General features: G+C 41.9%; 1 protein-coding gene across 2 annotated transcripts in view; it reads left to right on the top strand.

The window, feature by feature from the left end:
* LOC119654824 (probable nuclear hormone receptor HR3) overlaps nt 1-27,676 on the top strand; it is a 449,138-nt gene that overhangs the window by 35,261 nt on the left and 386,201 nt on the right. Inside the window, exon 1 of one of the 2 annotated variants that reach the window (XM_038060484.1) lies at nt 3,861-5,923. The exons of the other annotated variant lie outside the window; for it this stretch is intronic. Within the exon in view, the coding sequence (XP_037916412.1) occupies nt 5,917-5,923 (7 nt within the window). The 5' untranslated portion in view covers nt 3,861-5,916. Of the gene's footprint in view, nt 1-3,860; nt 5,924-27,676 lie in introns of those variants that run through there. 2 annotated transcript variants of the gene reach the window in all.

The raw sequence follows: 27,676 nt of genomic DNA, 5'->3' as shown, positions 1-27,676 counted from the left end.
GTCTTGACGAGCGTCTCCAATTTAACGAGCACGTTAAAGTCGCGCTAGAAAGCGCTCGCAAGGCATTCATGTCTCTTCGAAGACTCTTTTATGCTCCACATCTTAGCCGGAAGGTTAAGATTATTTGCTATCTTACTTTGGTTAGACCGGTGCTTACCTACGGGTGTACTATCTGGTTTAATTTGAGTGCTAGCCAAATGGAGAAAATAAGGATCTTTGAAAGGAAATGTCTGCGTGCTTGCACGGGGCTTAATAGGACTGCTTCGTCAAACTATGAGCACTATGTAACTAATGAAGTGATGTATGCAGCTGCTGCTGTGCCAAGAATCGATACAGTTATCGTCAGATTGATTCGGAATCATATAGTGCGATCTGCTTCGCATGGTGAGAACCCTTGGGTTTCGCAGCCGTTCTACCCAAATGATGGGTATTTCGAGAAAACTCTCACGACAGGCTTCATTCCTCCCGAAGCGTTCGTGTATCTTGACAGGAATGGTCTAATTCTTGATTCTGCCGGTGATCCGGTTATGTATCATATACATAGGCGGGCCACGGACAAAAGGATAGAATACCCCCCGAATTTGACAGTGGGGGCTCCGGGATTCGACTGGAGATACTCCAGAGCGAGAGCAATTGACATTAAGCGGGATGAAAAAGAGAAATCTTGGTATTGGTGGCTGCGGGATGCCGGTTAGCGGTGGCCGTGCTCAGTCCTGCCATTTGTTTCTTGGTGGGGCTTTGTAAATATGTATACATTGAACAGGAGCTGATTTTGTCTCCAGTTGTAACTTATAAATACATACGTTATTATTCTTTGTTTTTTTGTATGGATGTTATTTTAAAAAAAAAGAAAAAATGTGTAATATAAAATCTATAATTATGATAGTTTTAAGAACAATAATTTAAGTTAAAAGTGTCTTTTGAAGCGATCAAATATTTATTATTACTTTTTATATTTCTTTATTTGCCACTAAGGCCAAGTGAATTCTGTCGGGTTTTTGACCATTTCCCGACAACTTATTGTAAAATTAGATTTTCATTTCTTACTGTTTCTCTTCTCTGTCTGTAAATCGTTATTCAAAAATTTTGAGAGCCCACAGTGGCCATTAGATTTAAGTTATTTTTGTTATTTTAAAAGATTGTTTTTTTATTGTTCATTTTTCCAATCTATATACTATTGTTACCTATTTCTTAAAAATAAAAATGATTTTAAAAAACAAAAAACAAAATCAGGCGCTACCATCTGTGAAATTGACATCCGTTTACTCGCGTAATTTAAAATTTCTCATATTTGCAATTCGTACTGACACACCTACTTCTGACTAAGCTGTGTCATGCTGGCGACAGATTTTCACAGACTCCTTAAGTCCGGCGGCTCACTGGTTCATTCTTATCAGCCGGTCCAGATCCCACTTTCAAACCCCGCATGACCTTCAAATTCCAAGTCGGCGGCAGCAAAAGCGAAAGTTACACAAAATTTTCTTATAGCAAAATATATTTGTGGTTGATGACAAAACAAGCCTGCAAATCATAAGATCATCGGGCATTTGAACCATTGACATTGGGTTGTTAGATGCTCGCATAATTGTGCGATTGGTCGTCTTTCCACACGCCAATGGCATCAAGTTTATAAACGTCATTAGCTGTCTCAGTTCTCTACCGATAAACTAAGGGATGTTTTGATTTGCGATTTTTCTTGGAGATTTCATGATTGGCCTCTGTTTTACCAAAAAGTAGGTCGATCGTGGCAATGCCCCTTTTGGCGGAGACAAGACAGATGAAACTGAAGGTTGCCCCCCAACTGCGACCGCCCAGCCCTCAACATAAAGTTTGTTTACTGCTTAGCTTTAGGTTTCTCATTTAGGTAGGCAATCGTTGAAGGAGTTAGGGATTGAAAACTAATTCATCACCTAATCCTTTCAAAATGTACGGTGAGTTTTTAATTTAAACTTTTTGGGGTAATCGATTAGGCCACACTACGTTTTTCCAATCTCACTGATGGCAGAGAGAATTGTATCACGACTGCATGTCGGATGGCAGTCGATTCAACTGTGGATGAGTACCTGGGTCAAACCAAGGTAATAGTCGCGGGCAGGCGCAGTCTGATCATATTTCTTAATACTGCAGTGTACCGTTATGGTATTGAATGAAGTGATCTAACACGCTTCAAGGTCCAAATCCAATTGGATTGGCGCGCACACGATTATTATTATTTTTATTCTATATTAGCGCTCCTGTTGATAGGATTGAGAATAATCTACAAACGAAAGGCCATCTCCCACAATACCTGGGCAAGGTAATTAAAATACATTTCCACCATTGTCCATAAAGACAAAGTACAGGAGATAGTGGAGCTCCTGAATAAGGTAGAAGGAACTTAAGATTATCAATGGAGATAAAAGACGATACAGAACTCAAAATTTTAAATTTAAGAATTATTAGAGCGGAAAAGGGAATCCCTTTCGATATTTATAGGAGGCCTACACTCAGTACACGATTCCGGAAAATTCGTACAACTCCTATTCACATAAAATGGCCCCCTTTCAGACAATGATCCACAGATTGTTCTCCGTACCCCTCAGTGCGGAAAGATTTATAAAAGAAGAAGAGTATATTGTCAACAACGGAGTGAAGAACTGCTTCCAATTATTGATTGTCAGTAGTGATTATTTTATTAAGCAAATATCGATATTTCGGGAACAACTTGTTCCCTGCTTCAGTGCACGGGTATATATAGGCTGATGTGAACAAAATTGGAGTTGCAATTACCTAAATCGGAGTTTAATCGAGTATTTTGAGGTTGCCTACTAATCCACAGGCTTTCGTACGCATCTAACAAAGTGGATTTTTGTACCTGCTTATGCTCCTTCACATGGTACCTTCCTCTAACATATAATATGTTTGGCTACCATTAACTTGGAAGCGTTTCTATTATATCTTTTCGCTGTTTCTGCCTCCTTAAGGTGAATCTTGTAGTCATCAATCTAGATAAAAATAAGGAATTTGAGGAATGAATTGAACGAAGCGTATTATTAAACGCAATCTCTCGTCGGATTATCCCTGTATAAGAATGAAATGCATATATCGCGAAGCCGCGTATACCACAGTTGTCCCGCGAATGTAACTTTATCACTTGCACAACATTAATTGTTATGATTATGAAATTGAGGACCTTCTCATCGAAAGATGATAATAGAAGGGAATAATATGGACGTCCTACGTGCCGCAAAGAAAAAAGGATTTCAGTATTGCCACTCCTTTTGATCACCCTGACTTTTTGAATTATTATAAATGCTTAACTCTCGAGATTTATTGTAGTGACTAAAAATCCCTAGTCTCGGCTACCATTGTGCATAACAGGGATTATGAAACACAATTAACAATAGCAATTACTCAAGTGATTTTTTAAAATACGGGAACAGACTTTTATCCTTTCGAACAAATGGTCCTTAACATATTCAGAGTTGATGATATTTTCCTGAGTAGGGTAGCTGTTTATATATTCAGCATATAATTAGTGCAAGAAACTGCCACTAAGCGAAGTCATTCAAGTGCAATCTTATCCTTATTCGATTATAATATATTCCTATAGACAAACAGTGCACAAAATTCGACCAGTTTCATCCGAAATTCTTAGATCTTCCAATTGTGCGCATATCCTTACTCCTGTTTTCTCCTGCAAGAAAGCTTACAACATTCGATAAAACAATATGATAAAAGCTCAAAATGAAAAATTTCCCATAATATATACATCCTCCCCGCTACCCCTTCAACCATATGAACACGGTGCTAAAGGAAAACAAATACATGACACCGCATCCCTTGTGTACATGGGGTTCAAAAAAATCGAAGTCAAGGCAAAAAAAGTTTCCGCCATTCGTCTTTGGATATATTTTTGTTTTCCGCCTATAAATCCAGAGAAAACATTGTCAATAAAATACGGAAAATCAGTGCAATAGATCTCGGTCAAAACTAGTGATAATTTTCTCTTGGTGGAATCGCATAAATGTGTTCATTTGATTGTTGTGTCTTGGAAAAGTGGAAGTAGAGTGGAAAGCCTGAAAGAGCGAAAAACGTAAAAGGGAAAGCCAATTGAAAAGGAGCAAATACAACCGAGAGGGTCTTAGAATTGCATCCCTAAATGTGATTTTCAGTGCAACAACATTGCTGAGATTGTTTTTGTTCAATGTGTGGTTGTCGTTTTGCAACAAATAAATGGGCACTTCAGCCAATTTGCGTCAGAAAGTTAATTACGTAGTTTGAATGCATGCAATTTCGGAAAACGGAAGTAGTGTAATATGTACAACCCTTCGCCCGCAACACTCGTAAAGCAAATTACAGCAATAATTCTTACTAAACCAGATATTTAACGTAAGGCAGCACATTCGAAAGTGTCACCATAAGTAGTTGGTTAAATCTATTTCCAATAAGGTAGTTTTCTCTCTTTATAAAAAGAAAATCTTTTAAGTGATTAATATAAAATTAATAGAAATATTCCGACTGATTTTTCGAAAATAAAAAATTATAAAGAAATAAGCAGGAGTACGTAACTTAATAATAAAACCCGAACACCAGCAACCAGGAGCCACACGTACTTCATAAATACAATATATACATGTAAATAGAGTAGCAACCTAAGTAAAGCGCATTTTTCATAATAAAAAGGCTGATTTTTCTTATTTTAATGTTGTGTCTGTATGTGTTTTCCTACGAAATATTAAGTGACAACTGTTCGTGAATTATACCCTAGTGAAAACTGTCTTTTCGGCAATTCGGTTCATCAATCAAACTGAAGAACGACTTACTAAATTATGTGATAAGCTCCTACAATTGTGGCTAAATTCAAGAAGTGTTTAATCCTCTAAAAGTGAAGCAATTCGAGTGCGCACATAGTCAGAATATTAATATCTACGTCTCCATATATGCATATGGCCCTATATGCAGGATAGTTCTGGTTCAAATATACACTAGAAATTGGTTCATATATTGCATGAAGTGTGGGAGTCTCGATAGGCTAGCAGTTTCCCCAATTTCGAATGTTGACTACTCTCTACCGGAATTACAGCCCGCAGTTACATTCGACTTGGACAAAAACGGCAAAACGTGCATGTTATCGATTACGACATCACCGATAACAACTCCAACCACAGACCCACCACCCCTTCATACTTTCATCGTCAACAGTGCAGTGTGCCTTCCTTCACAAGTGAACCACCCTGAACACTGAGAGGGTTGAATTGTGAATGCTTACTTCACATTTGTTTACGTTGCGCTCTGGAGCTCTTTTGAAAAATCGATTAAATACTTGACGTGCTTTACGTCAGAAACCGGGGAAAAGTGGCGACTTCCAATCCATCGAAAACCTACTCATCCCCATCATCACAACCATCAATTTCACCATCGTCATCGAGATCATCATCACAAGTTGCGTTATCCATTTCAACGAGAAGCATATCGGAATCGGCGGAACTAGAGACGCAGCAGCAGCTAGACTCCAGGGAACAGCTAAAACTGAACTCATCACCGATACTCCCCTGTGACAGTGACAACGCCACTGAAAGTAAAGAACAGATAATTAGGGTTTTTCCCGATTACCATAGTGATACCGTTGGATCGGATGATAGACGCCAAACAATTGCTGAATCGGGTGCGGTGACATCGTTCAAAATTTCGCGCGCAAAGGATGATAACGGTGCAATTTCTCGTGAAATTATAGGTGCTAATAGTTTTACCAATATTGAATTGGACAATCAACAAAATTCCATTTCATCGGTGGAAAGTGGAGGTGGAGGTGGTGGTGGCGGCGGAGGTGATAATTTGGCCGCCACTGTTAGTCTACATCAGCAACCACATACGCAGCAGAATTTACAGCCAAAATATACCGCACGTGCAACGATTGCAAGCACCAGTGGAGTCATGACAGGTTAATATGTTTGCAGTTTAGTTCTCTTTTCAGAATTGATATTACCATGAGTTCTTATGAATGAATGCCAACCTCAATAACCCCCTTGTATCTTTGCATCTCTCACATTTGAGCTTATATTTACGCGGGATATGGTCAGCGAATTTAGAGATTTGCAGAGCTAATCGTCTTTGCCCAGAATGCAGAGTAACTTTCAATATTCCACTTTTCGTATTTTTTGGTAATCCGAGGTACGGGCAGAGAGTAAGTGTACTGAGGCTCTCACGGTCGTAGGAAATGGTTTTTCGATATGTTGATAACACTGTCGTGAAACTTTACTCCCCCTTCCCCTTCTTGAAAAAAAGTCAAAAAATCATATTTTAGGACCATGAGGGGGGGGAGGGCATCAACGAAGGAAAGGAGGGACGTGCTGCGTTTGCCAGCTGCACAATAACTCCAGACTACACATGGCCAAAAACGCTATGGACTTGTTTTGAACCACACTCCATTGACTTAGCGCCTTCAGATTGCCATCTATTAGATAGCTTTTAGGGATATCGAATTAATGGACTTCGGCGCAAAATGGGGATATCACAGTTTCTTGCTAATATTTCGGCCGTTGCGCCCTTGATGATGACGATAGTGAATAGCGGTTCCAGTCATTTAATTCTGAGAATTTCGATGTGAAAGAAACACCTTACATTAGCCGATACACATTGAAATAATAATCACAAAGTTGTTTCGAATCGATTTTTTTGGGAGAAAATCAAAAATTTTATGCAACATAATTTAAACGCAACATTTTTCTGGGCTTAATTCGCACATTTGATTGATTGACGAATCAGTTCAGAAACAAGCAAAAGTAGATCACGTCTGATAATGTCGAGGAAAAACGAGTGCGAAAAAATGGTAAAATGGCGACTGATGAACAGGAAGGTAAAATTCATTTGTCGGGGGTAATAGAAGTGAATCTGCTACCTCCCACGGCTACGAAAGAAGTAATCTTAACCTTTACTGCCAGCAACTGAGAAAGATACCAAACCATGGCTTTGCCCAAGCAATGGACAATACTGTAATGATCCTACTTTCTTGCAGGAAAAGTAAAGTAAAAGGAACAAAATAACAAAAGAGTGACTATTCACGAAGAAAAACCATGAATGACCTTTTGATTTTGATTGATTTGATACAAAATTACGAGGAAGTGGAAGGATTTTTCCACTCCCCCGCCCCTCACTTGTAGGGTTATGACGCCCCAAAGTGAGGCTACTTTCATGTTAAAACAGTATAATTTTAAACCTTATCATCGCAAGCGTAAGGGATGGTACGAGGGCAAGGCGGTAAATCCTATAGAGATGAGACTCCAGACTCCATTGAAAAATTGGTACGGTCAGTTATGGCGCTGGAAGGGAGGGTACTTTGATACCATCACGGTAAAGTTGCATTTACCAACTCCCATTTGAATCCCAGCTGACCTTATGGCAGGCTCTGTCTTTGAACAATTTACCACCAATGACAAAGTGTTGAAAGTAGCAGAAATCCACGAACCTCCCACTGTTGCGGTTGCCAAAACCCTGTTTCCCCATCATATGTACGAGCAAGGGGTTGTCGAATCCCACCTTGGCATTCAGATCACCCATGTCACTAATGTTACCTTTAGGAAGCCTCCTCTGAACTGCGTATAATTGCTCGAAGGAAGCATCCATCCATGGGGATAGGGTTCAAAATAAAACCCTACTGTTTTAACATGAAAACAACCCAACTTTGCCGCACCTTCTCTTTCTAAGATGCGATGGCCGCCGCAATTTTTTAAAGGAGTTAGAGAAGGGGATCCCCTTTGTCTTGCATTCTCCCTCTTGCGTTAGCGGGGTTGGATTGGAAATTCTAACTTGACCATGATGACTCCATGAGTTTTCATAGGGGTTGAAGAAGGTGGAACCTCCCCCTTCATAAACTCCTCATCCCTCCGAAGATAAGGTTAAAATTAAACCTTAACCCAAATTCTATACCTTATCCTAAATTATATGCACTATTTATTTTTTTATTCGACAGTACATGTATGCATGTATACATACTGTGCATTAGGTGGACTATTCCTCTTATGCAACTATACTTAACCTTTGAAGGGTTACTGAAGAATTATTTTCGAAGCCTGCCTTATTGTATGGTTGCATCTCAACATTTTTACTTTATACGGAATGCAATTTTCATAAATCTCTTCAATGCACACTTCGAACTTTCTTAATTTCATAAAAATCATTATTGGTAACATTTGACCCTCAGCGAAGTAGTTGCAACCAAGCAATAGCTCTTTGCCCAAACCTAGAGTAACCTTTCCGTTGATGTTCAAAGTTAAAAGCATCTTTCAAGAGATCATTATCGCGTTGCACCGCATTCAACTTACATCACCACGACATTGACAGCGCGCCACTGCCATTATCATAATAATATACTAAACATTTTCAAGACTAACGGTTTATCAATGAGTCGTAAAAACGTCACTGTTTTACCGGTTTACCATACCTGTATAAGTACAAAACTACATGCAAGTTTACCGTGCAACATACCTACCTACCTGGTGGAATGGACGGCCCAGTGATCGACACACTCTCCAGTCTACACATCTTGCCTATTCCGCTATGTGTACAGAATACGAGCCAAGATACAATATTGCAAAGTTGCAAGCGAGCATGCAAGCCAGCAGATACTTGCGCGCCGCAGAACCAGCGCTTCAAGATTAACAAAACGGTTTGGTAAAATTACCTGTAACGAAGCGCAAGAATAAGAAAATGCTTAGAGAACAATAATGGAACAGTAGTAGCTGTAAAATTGCACGGGGATCATCATTTGTTCTGCATTTGTGCTGATGTACGGCAAAGTGGAGTTTCACACTTAATAAGATAAGAGAAATGGAGTCAGTGCTATATGGGGATCGTAGTAATGAGATGTGACCCCGATCGCGGTTGATGAAGAGTAATTAGTTTGTAAATACGGACTACAACTCCACAATTCTATTATGTAAATATGTATGCACGTTTGTGAATATGAACGCACCTAGCCCCGTTCATGGATCAGCATCCTTAGTGCCTAATAAGTCACGCTGGAGAACCTTTTCCATGGAACAGATTTTATGGGAATGGGCCAACAAATGATTCGCAGTGGCGTTCTTTAGAGAGTTAACAATCGGCTCCCTTCAGTACTTACTGGGAAAGATCTCAGACTCCCAAGATTGACGATCGAGTGAGGGAGTCCATCAAGGAGATTTAACATTGAACAAAACATCCAGGAAAATAAAGGATGTCTAACAGGGTGGCATTCCAAACGTACCCCATGTAAATATTCCAACTCCCACAAGATTTTTTTAAAAGAATTCCAGCTCCATACTTATCCACTGATAAAAAGCTGGTATCAAACTGGGTAAAAAAACCATAGTATATTGAAAAAAAATTCTGAATTGAAAATGGAAAATTTTTAAATAGATTGGGCAAAATCGGAAGTTTGTTGGAAAGTTACGAAATTAGTTTAGAAAATTTTGAATTGAACTGCAAAACCGATTTAAACTTTAGTGCCACTGGAATTATTGCTGCACTGGATTCTAAGATCGTCCCATGTCTATTACGGCATTTAATTTCAATGGTTTCACAAAGTATGTGGTCAAATTCATAAAATGCCGCTGCATATATGCCATATTGTTACTAGACAAACACTCCCCCCTTTTAGAAAATTGTTTGGCTTAGTGATGATACTTTACTTGAATATGATTCGGAAAAGGTTAGTCCGTTTCATTTATGAGATATAAAGGAGTAACTTTACCCAAACTACAGCTTTTTTGTTTTGCCGTGTATATATATATTTCGAGAGCGGCATACCCCTTCTTCAGTACGAAAGCTACCTGATACATGTAGTTCCCATCAATTTCCTGTACAGCTTATTGTTTTCCATTATTGTGGTTATTTTTGAACCAGTAAACCGTTCTCTCCAGTAATTTAACAACTTTTACCCTGTGCTTTAGCAAACATGAACTCCTTGTCCAATCTGGATTCCTATGAAGTAGATAACTTCGCCCAAGTATTTTATTTCGAAGTGTCTACTCATTGCTCTCGTAATCTCATGTGTTGCTCCGGCCGCCAGCAATCGTCCACATAGAGTAGAATGTAGGTTGTTCTTCCTTCCTTTTCTGCCTTTGAGTTCAAACACTTATCTATACCTCTAGACTACTGAACCACAGTTTTCGGAGAATAGCTGTTGCCTGACTGTATCGGCTCTTGCATAATCTCCGAATTTACTCTGGTGCGACAGTTTTCCGTTGAGATATGTACTGCATGAAACTTCTGATGCGTTACCAGTGCAAGTAGGACTCAGACCGTATTTAACCACAGGAGTCAACGTTTCGTCGTAGTCTTCGCAGGAAGGACCTTGAGACTAAATAAATCTTGTGTGTATAGATCTTCCCATCTTCCCATCTTCCCAGGGGAAAACTGATGCCCTTGAGAACTCATTTGCACGAGATCGCTTTTCTGCCTAGGAAGGGATCTGCCATTTCCCAGATTTGATGTTCGTCCAATGATTTCATATCTTCCTTTTTTGCTAATCGGCACAAATCTTGCATCTTGGATGCCATTTGTAACCGATTGTTGGTTTCACCCACACCGCAGGCTCTTACCTTGTACCTTAGCTTCAGCGGTGGAAAATTTTCATTTTGTCGCTGGAACACGTCTCTCTACACTAACGACGGTGTTCGGAACTTTTCGTCTGTTGATTTGTCTTCTGCTCGGAAATCTATGGCTTCTCCTTTTGATTTTTGGTTTTCTGGCATCTCATATGCGGTTGATCGTTGCGAATTTTTCCTATCTTTCTTTTTTTCATGGCATTTCGTCTTTCACTCGACAATCTTCACCCATTTGCTTACAAAGACTTTTTCCATCGCATCCTGTAGTGCTGCCTCCTCGTGCCTTGACATGTCACTTTGTTCGTTTTTCAAAAAGAGCGAGAAAATCTTGAAGCCAAAATTTTTCACGTGTGATAGGTCTGGTTTCTCATCTATGAACGATTCAATTTGTGTTTTCTGGATGATTCTGTCTACTACCCTGTTTTGCAAATACGCCGCTGTCAGTATTTCTTCTCCTTAGAACCGCCTGTCCAGTCCAGCGTCAAGCATCGTAGACTTCCCAGATTCAATCAGCGTCCTGTTTTTTCTTGCGGGCACTTCTTTCTGCTATGGCGTTTATCTAATCGTGAGTTTCTGCTCCGCTCCTTTTCGCCAAAGAAATTTTAGCGCTTCTATGGCAACGTATTTCTTTCCGCTGTCAGGTCTGATCGGCACTGCTTTCACAATTCTGTTGTTTTCTGTTTTCAATTTAATCAGCTCGACGGTTATGAAACGGGAAAAGTCGTAGATGAATGTTAGAAAGAATCTTGTACCGTTTGGTGTTTTCGCCTGCGTCGGTCCGCACAAGTCTAAATGGATCAGCGTCCCCGTCTTCTTCTCTTTTTTTAGGTTTTGTTTGCAAAACAAAACCTTATTAAAATCGGTTTAAGGTTTGTCTGTCCGCCTATCAGTCACACGCACTTTTCTCAGAAACGGCTATACCGATTGACACGAAATTTGGTGAGAAGGTGGGACCTGTGAACGTCCAGACATATAGTGAGTGATATCCTTCTACGTTGACATTTAGGGGGGGGGGGTCCCCATACATGTAAAAGGGGGGATATACATTTTTTTCACCGACTATAGTCATGTGGGGTATCAAATGAAGGGTCTTAAATATTACTTTTCGAAGCTGGTCTTAGTTTTGACATTTGTTAGAAAGGCGGGGAGTGGGCGGGGTGGAAAGTAATGATTTCTTTAACCGAAAAGTCTGGGCAAATTCATGAAGCTGCCTCTATATGGTGTCTAGGCCTCAAAATACTGTCCATATCGATATCTGTTCAAAATAAGTTAATAATGGTATATTACCATATTTTTGGGAAAATTAGGTAAAACTCTAAAGTTTATCCCAGAGTTATAAGAGTTGGTAGTAGTAGAAAATATAATATGAAGCATATTATCCCCAATTTTGATCAAAATCATACTAATAGTAACAGTTACAGTAGCTCAACGCTGCCTTTACTGTGTAAATTTACAACCCTCCCAACACAAGAAGCAAACAAAACCTTTCATACTTGAAGCGCATAGTTTCCGGTTTCCCAACTTGTTTCTTTATTTCTGGCAATTTTGACTAGCTAATCTTTCCCTTAATGCAACACTCACAGGCTGAATCATCTTTACAGGAAGAGATATCTATTCTTGTTCTCTATTCTGAGCTGGCCATATTTAAGGTGTTATGTAAAACACGATTTTATTAAAATCGATTCACAGTTTGTCTGTCGGTGGGTCACCCGCACTTTTCTCCAAAACGACTAAACCGATCCAAAAGAAATTTGGTGCATATATGGGAACTATGAAACCCTACGCATACAGTGAGTGACATGAATTTAGGTGGGATTTAAATGGATGTGCCCCATACATGATGTTGCATTTTTTCACCGAATATGGCCGTATGGGGTATCAAAAGAAAAAATTAGTATTAGAATCTGAAATTAGTTTTGACATGTATTGCAAAGTGTGCGAGTAAGGTGTCAAAATGAGCACACTTAAAGTGAAACAGGACTCATTTTCCAAAACTAGCTAACCCAGACATCTGAAATAAATCAAAATGGTGTGCATATATGAAATCTAGGCCTTAAAATATGTCCCCCCCCCCCATTGTTGAAATAAACTTACTAACAGTGTATTACCAACTTTTAGAAATTGACTGAAAACTCCCTTTAACGTCATCGTAGCACTAAATTTTGCGCCAGCATAGGGCATTATCTCGCATACGGCTGCCAAGTTTCATGAAAATGAAAACCAAAGTTACAGAAATTTAAACTTTCCAATATCGCGCGAATTTATAGCATCTGATGCCATGCGAATAAGATGCTGATGTCATAATTAACGAGAATAATTGACTTTCGAGCCAAATATTAAAGTACCATAGATGAAGAAGTTACTTCTCCCCAGCCCTTTCACGCGTTGCTGCTATTAGGTGAACCCTTTTTAAGATTTCTGTGAAACAATGTCGATGTCTGTCTGTCTGTCGTAGACGATTTATTCGGAAATCTTGAAGGCTATTGTCACGAGATTTGGTAAGAGCATGTGGTCTGTAAATCCAATATTTGCTCAAATACAGTTAATAAGAACATATTATACACTGTCCAGATGGCTATCTAAGACGTTTACATATGACGTCATGATCATATAAAGTGAACTCATATGAACTGGAGAGTTGGATATATGAAGGAATATTTTGAATTGTTACCTTTGTACCAACAGAAAAAATTCCATAGGAAATTTCTCAGAAAAGATGAACACAAAACCTTTATAGCGGAAGCGTCGAGGAACCGGTATTCCGACTTGTTTTCTTTCTCTTTGAGTAAAATCTTCAAAAGAAACTGGCCTGGACACAACAGCATGTGGGATTTTTACCCACTAAAACTACTCTGGTAAAACCACCTCTTCTAAAATCTCTTCTTGGTTCTTTTATTCTTCCACAAATCTTGGTCAGTAAAAGAATACGTGCTCCGGGTCCTCTGGGACTCCATCGTAGTTTGGGCAATCGGGTGAGGAATCCAGTTTAAACATGTACAGGTACTGGCAATATCCGCTATCCGTCGTGACAAACTAGTTAAGATTATAATTAATGAGCTTGTGTAGCCACCGATACGGCGTTCTCAACGCTCTTGTCATCTATTTACAGATCTCAAGATTGATATAAAATTTGGTTGGAAGGTAGAAGCAGCAAACGCCCACACATTCACTCAGTTGGGGAATTGCAAAATTTCTTCCAACTCCTTCATTCCGTTTTCACGCCTGTACTGATGTTTTTTCTGGAGAAACATTGCTGACCTTATGCGCTTCACAACTGTCGCGTATTTGGTGATAAGCTTTTCCTCTTCGGTTTTGCAAGAACGGTGCGCGCCCACTCGGTTTTTATTCGAAGTCTTCTGTTCAATTTCAGCAATTTCCATTGTGTCTCTTTCCAGAACAACAGCATTGCCATATTACACCCCCCCCCCCCCCACGGGCCACATTACTTTGCGAGTCTTCTTCTTTGTTTAGCTGTGCGCAGCCCTTGCTACCTACTTCGTTAGACGCTGCGGTAAGCGGCAAAATGTCATGCTGCGAAAAAGCGCAGCTAACTGCTTCGACATCCCTACTGTCTCCTTATTTGTGTAATTTTTGTTTTCCATTTAATTTTTTTCACAGCGCATTGTCTGCACGGAAGCGGGCCGCAATAGTCAGGAATGGGTGTACCCTCAGGAGCAAACCCCCTAACCCAATTCCCTGAGGCCTGACCTACGCTTAGCTGATCCCTGAACTCGCCGATTAGTGTTACCTCGATGCAACGCCATCTACTGACATCGGGCACACTACCCAACCAGGATCCTAAGGAGCTGATTACAGATACACACCAAAACTATCATTTTGCCAGAGTTAGGGTCCTCGCGTGTATCAGTCATTAACAGTTCCCTCTTTCCCGGGAAACCTTCTCGACTCTACTATTTAGGACGCAGTTACAATGCCAGTTAGGGGGCCAGCACTACTTGCTCGTCCAGTTCGGGGATGCCATTCTTCGTAACGTAAGCTACCCGTTAAAGATCACCTTAAGGCTTTTGAAAGTATTTTGTACTTATGATCAATCGAAATTCTACTGTTGTGCTGCGTTGATTTGCTGTTAACATCCTGACAACAATTTAAGAGCGTTTTGCACTTTTGATTGGTTTGGTGTAGCATTAAATACCTTTTCATGGTAAATAGCAAGCAAAAGCAAATAAAAATAAAGTAGGTACTTTTTCTTGTCGTTGTCGAGGCTTTACAGCCCATTTTGGGCTTTGACCCCCCCATGTGGGGGGGGGGGGTCCTTTGAGCGCTTTGATCCCTCGCGCTTCATTACTAAAAACCAACGTGTCTATTCCGATGCGTGGGTCCGCACCGGATTCTAAACTCGATATTAATACGGATTTCGCGACGGCCTATCGAATGATAAACAGAACGCGAACTAAAATTGGAAATAAAAAGGAAAGAAAAAGAAACGGCTCGACCGCGCGCCTGGAGCCATAAGTCTCCGGACTTGAGTGCCGCGATTATTGAAACGGTGATCCGTCGTGGATCTTCCCCTTCTTGATAGGCCGTCGCGAAATCCGTATTAATGTCGAGTTTAGAATCCGGTGCGGACCCACGCATCGAAATAGACACGTTGGTTTTTAGTAATGAAGCGTGAGGGATTAAAGCGCTCAAAGGACCCCCCACATTCCCGAGCCTGACTAGCACAGAGGCGTGCAAGAACGTGTCGACCGAGCACTTTGATGGAGCTTCAATCTTTGTGGGCGGACCTTCACGGTCAATTTAGCCAATTTGTTTAGATTTTTGGGATAGCTCTGCCCTCTAGGTCGTTATCGGCCACTCAGATAATCGACCTGATCTCCTATTTCCACTCTTATCATTACAAATAATAATAATGATCGTTCGTGCAACAATGCAATTGGACCAGAGCCTTCAAGTGTGTTAGAGCACAACACATTCACTAAATACCGTGGGGGTACACTACAGGATTACAATACCGAGATTATTACCTTGATGTGACTCAGGTACTCATTGACAACTGAGTCGACAGGTATCCGACGTCAAATCAGGATACGAATCCCACTGCCGCCAGTGAGATTTGAACCGTCACCTTCCGTACGACAATCTTGTGCTCAACCACTCAGCTATCCGAACACATCCTATTCTATCGTTTAACTTCTATAATTTTCCTGAGAACACTTCTCTCGGATAGTTTTTCGGAAGTTTGTATAGTTAAAAAAAGCCAACGGACCCTCTTCCCGCCCAACCGGACCGAGGGGCAACCAACCTAAGGATGGGCTGAAGGCAACATCCAAAGGCCTGCATCACAGCGATGATGCGTTTTAACGCAAAGTGTGTGCGACCATGCGAAAATGTATTACTACATCCCGATTGTCGCAAACACTTCAGCCAATGACGCGGAGGTTCTACACTACAGAGGCATGGATCTTATATCGAAGACAGTGCGGATCAAGACTGAAACCCATTAGGTCAGATTGTTACCGAACAGGACTCTTCGGACTATAGCACAGGTTGCAAGGATAACCGCTTTTTGCATCTCCATGTATAGTCCAGCCCTAAGATCGAGCGTTTTCAGCGCTTTATGTAAGTTCTGCGGGACTAATCCCGTCGCTCAAATTACTACTGGGACTACTTAGATCCTTTGTTGTCTCCAGGTCTGCTTCATATCGTCTGCCAAGGGGCCGTAGTTCCGGATTTTTTCGTGCTGTTTTTCAATAGTGTTCCGGTCCAACGGTACGGCTACATCGATTATAAAGCACGCTCGTTCTTCCTTCAGAAGCAGAACTAGATCGGGTCTGTTATGATTAACACTGTGGTCGGTGGCAATAGTGTGATCCCACAGTAGTTTGACCCGATCATTTTCCAAGATTCTCTGCGGAGTATACTTATAGTAAGGATGGTAGGTTGCCACTAAGTTATACTTCAACGCAAGGTTTTGATGGAGAATCTTGCAGACGGAGTTATGACGATTGGTGTACTCGGTCCCGCTCAACATCCTGCACGCAGATGTTATGTGCTGGATGGTCTCCTCTTCACAGTTGCATAACCTACAACTGGAGTTGGTGATTGAGGAGTCGTGAAGAATGTACCATTTATAATTTTTTGTTGGGAGCGAAGCATCCTGAATTGAAGTTAGGAATGCTTCGGTCTCATAGAAAAGTACACCATTTGTCAACCACTTGTTGGAGGCTTCGATGTCAATGCCTGACAACAACAAATTTTTTATATGACCTCCGTGAATGGGTTTCTCTTTCCACATGCCGATCTTCTGTTGGACTGAAGTAACATTCGACATGGGATTCCATTCTCTGCTTCTCAAGTTCAAAGGAGATAATTTATTATCTGCCATGACGGTAGCCTGATGTATTTGGCAAGAGGATTGTTTCTCATAGAAAAACTCACGAAGAGAATGCACTTGATTGTAGTGCAACGTTTTTAAATGTAGTACCCCCTTCCTCCCTGATGACGTGGGATAGTGATCCTCAATTTTTCGGCAGCTCTATTATGCATGTTATTGTTTGCAAGAACTACCCTTACCCGTCTATTGACAGCTTCTAAATCAGTATTACTCCACTGTATCACACCGAAAGTGTATAGAAGGACGGGAATGGCGAAGATGTTGATTCTTCTTTTTCTTCAGCCTTTGTCCCGTTCACAAGCGGCTCGTCGTGATCGGCTTCGCCATTTGGCTCTATCGAATGCGCATCCAGCGTATCAAGCCACCGTTGCTTAGGTCTGCCTTTTGGTCGTTTACCATCGACTTCGATGTTCAGACCAATCTTTGCAAGTGAATTCTCGTTTGCACGAATTGCGTGACCATACCATCGAAGACGCCTCTTATTTTCCCGTACAGCTCAGTTTTAAGGACAAGATCCAGACGCCATTCAAATTCCCCCAGCAACTTAAATTTAATTATTGCCACAGCAGGTGTTGTTGCTTGCAATATGCCGAGGTATTTGTAGACGTCGTCCGAATTCATGCCCTCAATTCGGATGTTATTTTGGCTGTATCCTTCGTTGTCGGTGTGTTTTCCCCGAACAATTGTTTTTATGCGACATTTCTCCAAACCCAACTGCATGCCGATATCCCTGCTGAACTGGATGGTGATGTCCAGCAAGGAGCGAAGTTGGTTCTCGTCTTTGACATACAATTTGATGTCGTCAATGTACATTAAATGGCTTAATGTACATTTCGACAATATGCCATGCTTGACTTGGAACCCGTATTTGCTTTCATGCAAAAGATGGGATAGCGGATTCAAAGCTAAACAAAACCTAAGTGGGCTCAGAGAGTCGCTTTGGAAAATGCCACGCCTGATTGGTATCTCTCCTGATGTTTGTAAGGATACCGATAGCTCCGTGCTCCAATTCTTCATTACTGTCCTCAGAAGAAGAACAACATTCGGGTTGATTTTATACAAGCGTAACACTTGTAGTAACCACGAATGTGATATGGAGTCAAAGGCTGATTTATAATCGATGTAGGCTGTCGAGATGTTTCGTTTTTGGTGGACAGCCTGCTTTTCAGCTACCGTATCAATTATAAGCTGTTCTTTGCAGCCTCGGGAGCCTTTTGCGCATCCTTTTTGCTCCTCAGCTATCAATTTATGAACATCAAGATGTTTTGAGATGTTCGCGCACAGAACTGAAGTGAAGTGACAAGTAATTGGTCGACATTTTGAAGGGCAAGAGACACCCTGTTCCTTGAGGATGAGGAAAGTTATCCCCTTGGTGAAAAATGGTGGAACTAAATCAGGATCGGCAATCATCTGATTAAATTGATTTGCCAATATCCTGTGAGTGCTCTTGAACCGCTTCAGCCAGAAGTTGTGAATCTTGTCAACTCCTGGCGCCTTCCAGTTACCTGCCTTGTCAAGGGCTGCTTCAACGTCGACTTCAGTTACGTCAGGCATGGTCATTTCGAGGGGAGGGGGGCTCGCATGAACGCATAAGGTGTGGGAGCCACGCTGCTTCTAAATTGCAACGGCTGGATTCGCTCCAAACACTTCTCCAGAAGTCTTCTGCCTGATCCAGATCGAGGTTACTTTCCCTATTTGAGTTGGTGAGATTTTTGCAAAATCCCCGTTGGTTCTGGAAGAACAAGGTGTTGTCTGTCCTTCGCTGAAAGCTTTCCTGATACCTACGGATGCGATTGGAGCATACCGCAAGTTCTGCTTCAGCACCTCGAGGATTTCTTCGATTGGCACATCATTGGACAAATGGTAGTTTCCAATGATGTTCGCAACGCCTCTGTGCACTCTTGGTGATGGATTTCCAAGGAGTGCTTGCATCACGCGACCAATCTCCTTTCTCAACTTTTCGACTCTTTTGTTGAGTCGAAACACCCAGAACGGTAAAGTCCTTCTGCGCATACCTATGTTATTCGCTCTAAGATGTTGGTTATGGAGACGAATAACCGTGGCAGCTGCAACGTAGATCAGGCTGTGAACCTCTGTAGCAGTAATCTCGCTAGCCAAACGATCAGCCAAAATTCTGTCAACGGCAGCAATGATGTTAGTAGTTGCCGAAGTAAACTTCAGTTTTGGGATCTTTGGCCTAGCGTCTGGGAGAATCTCAGCATACTCTGTGAATGCGACCTGGAATGCGGTCAAAGCCTCATTATAAATTGGGTCGACATCCCCAGTTACTAAGCTGCTCCTGACTACTGGATTCATGGAGTGCCGTACAGGTGGAGTACTTGTGTCACTCCTTTGACTAGTCCGGTAATTTGATGATTCCGGCCCGACCTCAAGTGAAACCTCTTGGAAGATTTGTTGCCTAGTTGGTAAGGCAACTCGGTTGTTATTCACTATCACCCGGTATTGATTGACAACGTTCTGCTCCGGAACATGACTTAGTTCCGGGAAGCGGGTTATGAACGCGTCATGGAGTCGATGTCTGTACCCTGATGGATTCCGTTCCAAATCCGTGACACGGTAATAGGCGCGGACGATAAATTCGTTAAGTTGGTTCGTCCAAATCATACGACACCTATGTCTCCCGTCCCTGGTGGTTGACGGCATAACCGCCAAAACATCCAAGGGCGAAGAGCCGCTCTGGTGTTGTTGAACGACCTTTAACCGTGTTGGGTACTGTCTTCGTGTCCCTGGCGTCCCATTAAAAGAATTTGAAATATTTTCTCCAATTCTATTCCCACGAGTGTTGGGGAGGCAGTCAACCCTGCAACAGAGCCCCAATGTTGCAATGTCCCATGGTTACCTCCAAAGGTAGAGAAGGTATTTGGAGGGGAGCCGCTGAAATACAGTGTAACGTCACTGCAATTCATCCGATAGGCGCGTCGATCCCTTCACCCCGGATTACGGATTTGTTAAGGAGGTTTACTCCCCCTGAACGGGAAGAATCGGTAAGGCAGGACGAACACAAAGGGAAACGTTCTGCTTGTCCGCGGCTACTTATTTACAAGATTAACTTGCGATATTCGTAGCTGATCCGGTGGGTCATGTCATTATCCGCAAACCCATGACACGCGCCTGGTCGCATGCAGCTCTGCGTTTCCAACTCAGGTGAGGATAAACCTGGTACGCCATATATATTATTATCGTTTTGAGTGTTTTGCTGTGCGTGCAGCTGCCATTTTGAATCGTACCGAATAAAAGGTTCCGTTTGCCAACTGAATTTGTCCTTTTATCTCGTTAACTTCATTTGTATTTTTCGTCGGTTGTACGCCTAAGTATATGAAGTTGGCTAGATTTTCTAAATGGTACTCATCAATTGTGATAGAACTTTGTTTGCTGTTTTATCGAGGTTTATAAAAATCTCATTTAGTGAGGTGGAAGATCGCGCCTTGATGTTTACATCGCCCACATATGCGACAATTTCATCATCAACGGCGCAACAACTGGTATCCGGTCTAAGCCTACTTTAATAATGAACTCCAGACATCCCGGTTTTGCGCCAAGGTCCACCAATTCGATATCCCTAAAAGCTGTCTGGCGTCCTGGCCTACGCCATCGTTCCATCTTAGGCAGGGTTTGCGTCGTCTTCTCTTTCTACCATAGATATTGCCCTTATAGACTTTCCGGGCTGGATCACTCTCATCCATACGGATTAAGTGTCCCGCTCACCGTAACCTATTCAGCCGCATTTTATCCACAACCGGACGGTCATGGTATCGCTCATAGATTTCGTCGTTATGTAGACTACGGAATCGTCCATCCTCATGTAGGGGGCCAAAAATTCTTCGGAGGATTCTTCTCTCGAACGCGGCCAACAGTTCGTAATTCTTCTTGCTAAGAAATCAAGTCTGCGAGGAATACATGAGGATTGGCAAGCTCATTATCTTGTACGTAAGAGCTTTGACCCTATGGTGAGATGTTTCGAGCGCAACAGTTTTTGTAAGCTGAAATAGGCTCTGTTGGCTGACAACAACCGTGCGAGAATTTCATCACCGTAGCTGTTATCGGTTGTGATTTTCGACCCTAGATAGGAGAAATTATCAACGCTCTCAAAGTTGTATTCTCCTATCTTTATTCTGCCCGTTTGACCAGTGCGGTTTGATGTTATTGGTTGGTTGGTTTTCGGTGTTGACGTTGCCACCATATATTTTGTCTTGCCTTCATTGATGTGCAGCCCAAGATCTCGCGCCGCCTGCTCGATTTGGGCGAAAGCAGTTTGTGCGTCTCGGGTGGTTCTTCCCATGATGTCGATAATAGTTGGGTGGAATTAAAGAGGATCGTACCTCTTGCATTTATCTCAGTATCACGGATCACTCTCTCGAGGGCGCATGATAGGGCATCCCCTTGTCGAAGACCCCTGTTCCTTTTATCTGGCCTCGCACATTTGTCAGGGTCAGCTTAGTCAGTCTTATTAATTACCGAAACCGAATTCTCTCATGGCCGCGTACAGTTTTACCCTGGCTATGCTATCATAGGCGGCTTTAAAGTCGATGAATAGATGGTGCAAGTGGTGTCCAACAGGTTTTCCATCGCTTGCCGCAGAGAGAAAATCTGATCTGTTGCTGATTTTCCTGGAGTGAAGCCTCTTTGATATGGGTCAATGATGTTCTACCGTACATTTTGGGCAATACTTTCATATGCCACGAATGTTTCATGAACATTAATGAGATTGATCAGTTCTTCAGGGATGTCATCTATGCCCGGCGTCTTGTTTATTTTTGGGCCTTTGATGTTTCTTTCAATGTTGGCAGACCAAAGTTCCCATTAGGCTGGACTATAATTCTTGTGAGTTCTGGTGATTGAGTTTTGTATGAGGGGCTGAAGAGTTCTTTCAAACAAGATGCCCATCTGCCACGTGTCTCATTTTGGTAACCAATGATTGCCCCGTTTCCGTTTTTACAAAAGGTTATTTTGGATTGATATCCACGTCTCAGGTTCTTCACACCTTTCTTTATTGTTCGCGATATTGTTGTCAATTTTCTTCAATTCGTCGTCGAAATGCTTTCGTTTTCTTGGCTTAATGTTTTATAAGCTGCTCGTGGAAAATTTTTGTAGTTTCCTCTCTTCATCAGTTAATTCAGCTCTATATATGCCTCGTTTTTCTTGTCAAGCACTTGGCATTCATCGTCAAACCAGTCATTTCGCCAGAGCCGAGATTCATATCCAACAAATTCTTCCGTTGCTATTTTCATAGCGCATTTCAAGTCATACCAGGTGTCACCTATAGGCTCCCCGTGAGATCTCGGAGAGTAGGGCCTAATCGTTCTTCCAATTTTACCTTGTATTCCTCCGCTATTAAATTATTTTTTATGTTTTCCAACTTCAAATTTTCTAAGTGGGTTAAATTCGCAGGTTTCTGCAATTCGGCACCTGTAGACGCTTTTTATCATCTAGTGATCGGAATCACAGTTTGCTAATCGATATGATCTCAGGTCGAGAACGTAGTCTATCTGGTTGAGGGTAATGTCATATGGAGACGCCCATGTCCTTTTGTGAATGCGCTTGTGTGGAAAGAATGTGGATTTTATAACTAAATTTCTGCTAGTTGCAACGTCAATGAGGCGTTGGCTGTTGTCATTTGATCTATCATGGAGACTGTGCCCTGCGGTCGATGTGTCTTGTCGTTGAAAAGCCCGAGAAATATCTTGATGTCATTCGAAGGCAATGAGTCGTTTAGTCTTTCCAGGCTATCGTTAACTTGGTCATCTTCTTCAGTTGGGGCGTGCATGCTGGCAATCCATAGATTAAAAGACTTATCTTTTATGCGAAGTGTTCACCATATTCCGCCCTATCCACGATGAAAGCGATTCCAAACTCACGTTTCCCCGATAACTTCCCACTTTTGAAGATTCTTTGCGACCTGATGTCGGTTATCTCGTAACCATTCCAATTCGTTTCCTGGACTGCTAGAAACCTGACCTTGTACTTGTTGACCTCTTGAAGTAGATCCTTCACAGCACGTTTAATGATGTAAGATTCCAGGATCCAAGGGCGTAGTCATTTATTCGCTTGCGTGTTCGTTTCCGTGATATCAATCCTGTCCGAGGCTGTTTATCCTGCTTCTATACAAGACGTTTGGTTTTTTTTGTGGATAGCGGGTTGTAGGCAGCTCCAAACCCCCAACTTGGAGAACCAGGTCAACTGGATTAGACCCCTTTCACTAAGGGGTGTAATCAGGTAGAATGCATTATGACGAAGTTATCGCACCCCCTTTTGTTCAGTTTTCCTGGTTCTTTACTGTGAATTTGGAGATTTGCTGACTGATCCTTTTTAGAATATGGTAGAAAATAATTTTTCAGAAAAAAAAATTTGAGAAGTTCGTTTATAGTTTTTGATAACTTTAACAGCACTTAACTGCTTATATACAGTATTCCAAAGGGAAATAATAATACGCATATGTATACAATGCTTCGGCACACAGCATTTTATTTTGCATAGGAAAGTTGATGACGTTCTTAGCAATTCAGAGTAAATACAGTAATGACCATCGTAAAATGCTCGAATGCACCACTATCACATTTCTACCACTTTCCCAGTTAGACTTTCTCTGCTAGCCGCGACTGTTAAAATTGCCGTTCTTCTTCAATCGGATGCTGACCATATCTCCACCAGTACCGGCTCGTACCGCTTCTTTTCAAGCCATCTTTATCCACCCATTCCGGAAAGATGCATCTTAAGATGATGTTCTCCAGCCTAGAGAGCCCCTCAAACTCCGAGCTTGAGTCAGAAAAAAATCAATTTCACTCTTGCTAAGCACATAGAATTCAATGCCGACGATGCAACAGACCATGCCTACCGGTATCTCTAGAGCTACGGGTATCTGGTGGTAGCGTTCTTGTGGATGGCGCATCGTAGTCGAACCGTTGTGAGGTACCTCCGCAAGAACATATCAACAATGCTAGCTGCTGAGTGAAATACAAGTTTAACATGATTCCGGCGATCATCTTCACAGTACAACGAACCTAGCGGTAACCGCGTCAACTACACACGGTACAGTTAGGTTTAATGCAAAACAATCTTGAGAAGAACAGTCGTGCATGCAAAGCGCAAAGCTCGTCTTGAGGCACGGTTAGGGGAATAGTGGCTCGGTTAGTGGTTTAATCGTTTTGCTTCGTACCATTCTAACTTAGATACTTTCAGATCAGATACTTGCGGAAATATATTAATTGATGCACCACCAGCAACTTCATAGTCATGTCTTGATTGTGCACAGAAAATGAAGAATGGCAAGGAAAGGAAATATACAAAAATTCCAGGAAACCCACATTTTGGAAAACGGGGGTTTGCTTAAATTTTTATGCGCCAAAGAAAGTGCATCACCTAAATGGGTAGGCAAAGTAGTTTACCCATCATTTCTGTACGGTTTAATGCAAAAACGCTTTGGGAACGAGGTCAAGCAAAGGCAGAAGCAACCGGAATCTATTGTTACCCTGCCTGCTAGCTCAAATCCAGCTTATCGTTACCACACCTTTCCTCTACCTATGCATTTTTCAATTTCCAACTTTTTACAGTTTCCCGCACAACTGTCTTCTTCTTCGCTACCTATTTATTGTTTATGTGTTTATTCCTCCTTAACTGCGAATATGGGAACAGTTCCACTTTCCTGCGACCACTAATGGACGCCGAGACGTGGTTTTCATGCAAGTTTAGCACTGGTGACACATTAATGGATTTGATGTGTTTACAAATAACACCACTAATTTACTTTCGCAGTTAATGTTATTGTGTGATTCGCTGCGATTGGAATTCCTTGAGATTTTAGCATTCTTCTTGGGATGGAGGTAACGCGCATTGCATTTGGGGACAGCGCGGTTTGTACGGCCAGAAATTGAGCATGTTTACCAGTGGCAACGGCTCATAGAGCTTACGTGGATTCAATGAAAAATGAGGTGTAAAATGCAAATTTTAAGTCTTTTAAATTTCAAAGAAGGAACCATTAAAAATGTGAGGCTGACATATAAGATGCATGGAGCACGTCGCATATTTATTTTAAATTTTATTCATCAAAGGTGTGGGTGTCGCACTTTGGAGTGCTATAGAATGAGGTGAAACCCGAACGAAGATTGTTTTCCACTCTATGCCTCTACAGAAATCCCAAACAACATGAGAAGTAGAATGCAGTAAACCAATTTACACCTGCACAATATTTTATTTTTTCCCTTCTCATATGGTCTTGGATATGGTTAAACATGTAACACCAAATATTTTCACCTTCAATCTGTGTTCTCGGAAAGAAGAGAAAATCCAGAAATGTCTTCATTCTAAGCTCAATTAATGATGAAAGCGAAACATGCAAAGTGAAGGAAGTTAGTCCTGCAGTGCTACAACGGAAGAAAAACACCTTTTTGAAATACTCTCCTTTATTGCTTACAAATTAAGGTGGCAAAAATAACTTCAATAGTCGTTTGATTGGAGACTGGATTTGATAGCGGCCGAAGGAGAGATGGACAAGTCGTCCCTGGTTCCTCAACATTCCGTCGATAATTCTGTGATGTCTGTATATGCTGGCTTAAGGACGGTTTTCTCAATGACATTAATATTGATCATCATCAACGGCACAAAACCCCCTGGTCTAGGCTTGCCTTAATAAGGAACTCCAGAAACCCCTGTTTTGCCCCGAGGTCCAATTCGATATATACCTAAAAGCTGTCTGGCGTCCTGACCTACGCCATCGCTCCATCTCAGACAGGGTCGGCCTCGTCTTCTTTTTCTACCATAGATATTGCCCTTATAGACTTTCCGGTACCCACGTACGTTATGATTGGTATCCGTATGTAAGCTATGGGAGCCGACGTATCGCCTGAATACGGGCTCCGTCCTTACTTGACTATTGAAACCTCTAAATATGATTTTGATATCATACTTTGGACAGGCTCCGAAGATCTACTCAACTGCCTCGTAGAAGGTATCCTACTCCGACTCTGCAGTCTACTATGTAGTATCGTGTACGTTTATGAGACTAAATTTGCCTCGCAAAAGCAGAGTGCATAGCCATTTGTTTATCTTTTCAAAGCCGATAACAGTAGGTTTTTTTTTGCTGACTAAGAAACCTACTCCGAGCACATTGTTTACTGGATGGTCGTTATAATATATGATGTAGCGGCTCCTCTCCAGGAAACCGGTCCCTGTCCAGCACCTCCAGCACATCTCTTGCAACGCTGTTACATCAGCCTAATATTGGGATAGGATGTCGGCTAGCTGCTGAGCAGCATTCGGTCCATGAGAAAATACGCAAATCGTTCATTGTCATTGTCGGTTCGTCGTTGTAAAATCCATCCTGTCCAAGGCTCCTTCTATGGCTTCGGAACGTCGGTTCTCCGTGAAGGGTAGTGACCTCTACCCAACCCTTAACCTGGAGGACCAGCTGGCGCAATTCGTCCCGTTTTTCCGTACCCTAGACGCCTTTATTCTTCTCCGTTTGCAGTTTTTCATTAAGAAAGAACTTTCGATCGCCACGTGGAGGTGGAGGTGGAGCCCATTACTATTGAGTACGAATAACCGCTGGCTGATGCTTGGTGCAACTCGATATGGTCCACTGTATGAAGGCTCCAGTGGCTGTTTTACAGAATCTACCCTGTTAAGGATGTGCGAAAACTTTAACAAATGCTAAGGGCAAAAAGCGAACTTTGTTATGATCAACAGTCGGAGAAGGACGAAGCGTTCTAATTTGCTTTCGAAGCTGCTTTAAAAATATTTGTGTATCGCAAGCTTGATCTTGTGAAGCGAAAAACTCTCCTGGAATTCCGGAACTAACTCTAGAGGAGAGCTTACAGTTTTGCGCACAACTATTTGGAAGAAGATTCATCCAAGGGATATGTGGGTTACACATGAGTGCAGTTTCAAGCGAGCTACGCCAGCTTTCGATGATCCGTTGCTTTGTCGACGGTATGGCGTACAGCGAATACTTTTACACCCAATCAGCTTAGCCGAAACTGAGAATAGCGCTCGCTGAAGTTGCATACCTTGTTCGATCCAACATTCATAGAATGCGTATGTTGGTAGATGGGAAGACCACAGGGTATCCGGTGAACCCGTCAATTAGTGTTAAACAATATCTGAAATCGTTGGCGTGGGGTAGGACTGTTAAGTACAAGTGCACATAATTGAGTCGTGTACCGGGTATGTCAGCGTCGCGGTATATTTCGATTGTGTCTGGCAATCTTCGATCTTTGGCTATGATAGCATAGCCAGTGTAAAACTGTACACGGCCATGAGAGAATTCGGTATCCCGACGAAATTAATAAGACTGACTAGGTTGACCCTGACCAATTTGCGAGGCCAGATAAAAACAGCAGGATCACTCTCAAGACCATTCGACATCAACAACGGTCTACGACAAGGGGACGCCCTATCATGCGTCCTCTTTAACCTGGCCTTCGAGAAAGTGATTCGTGATGCTGAGTAAGAGATGCGATCATCTTTAAGTCCACCCAAGTACTGGGCTATGCTGACGATACCGACATCATGGGAAGAACCACCCGAGACGTACAAACTGCCTTCATCCAAATCGAGTAGGCGGCACGAGATCTTGGGCTGCACATCAATGACGGCAAGACCAAATATATGGTATGGACAAATATTCCGCAAAGCGCGTGCGGAGTGGCTTTGTCACTAGGATGCGAAAGGCCATGATATCGAAGACTTGCTCTCTCAGAGCTTCTGGAAGGAAGGGGGCGTGTGCGGTTGATATATCGCA

Source organism: Hermetia illucens, chromosome 1 (assembly GCF_905115235.1).
Source record: "Hermetia illucens chromosome 1, iHerIll2.2.curated.20191125, whole genome shotgun sequence".
Taxonomy (NCBI): Eukaryota; Metazoa; Arthropoda; class Insecta; order Diptera; family Stratiomyidae; genus Hermetia; species Hermetia illucens.
This window is presented reverse-complemented; position numbering and strand designations above follow the sequence as displayed.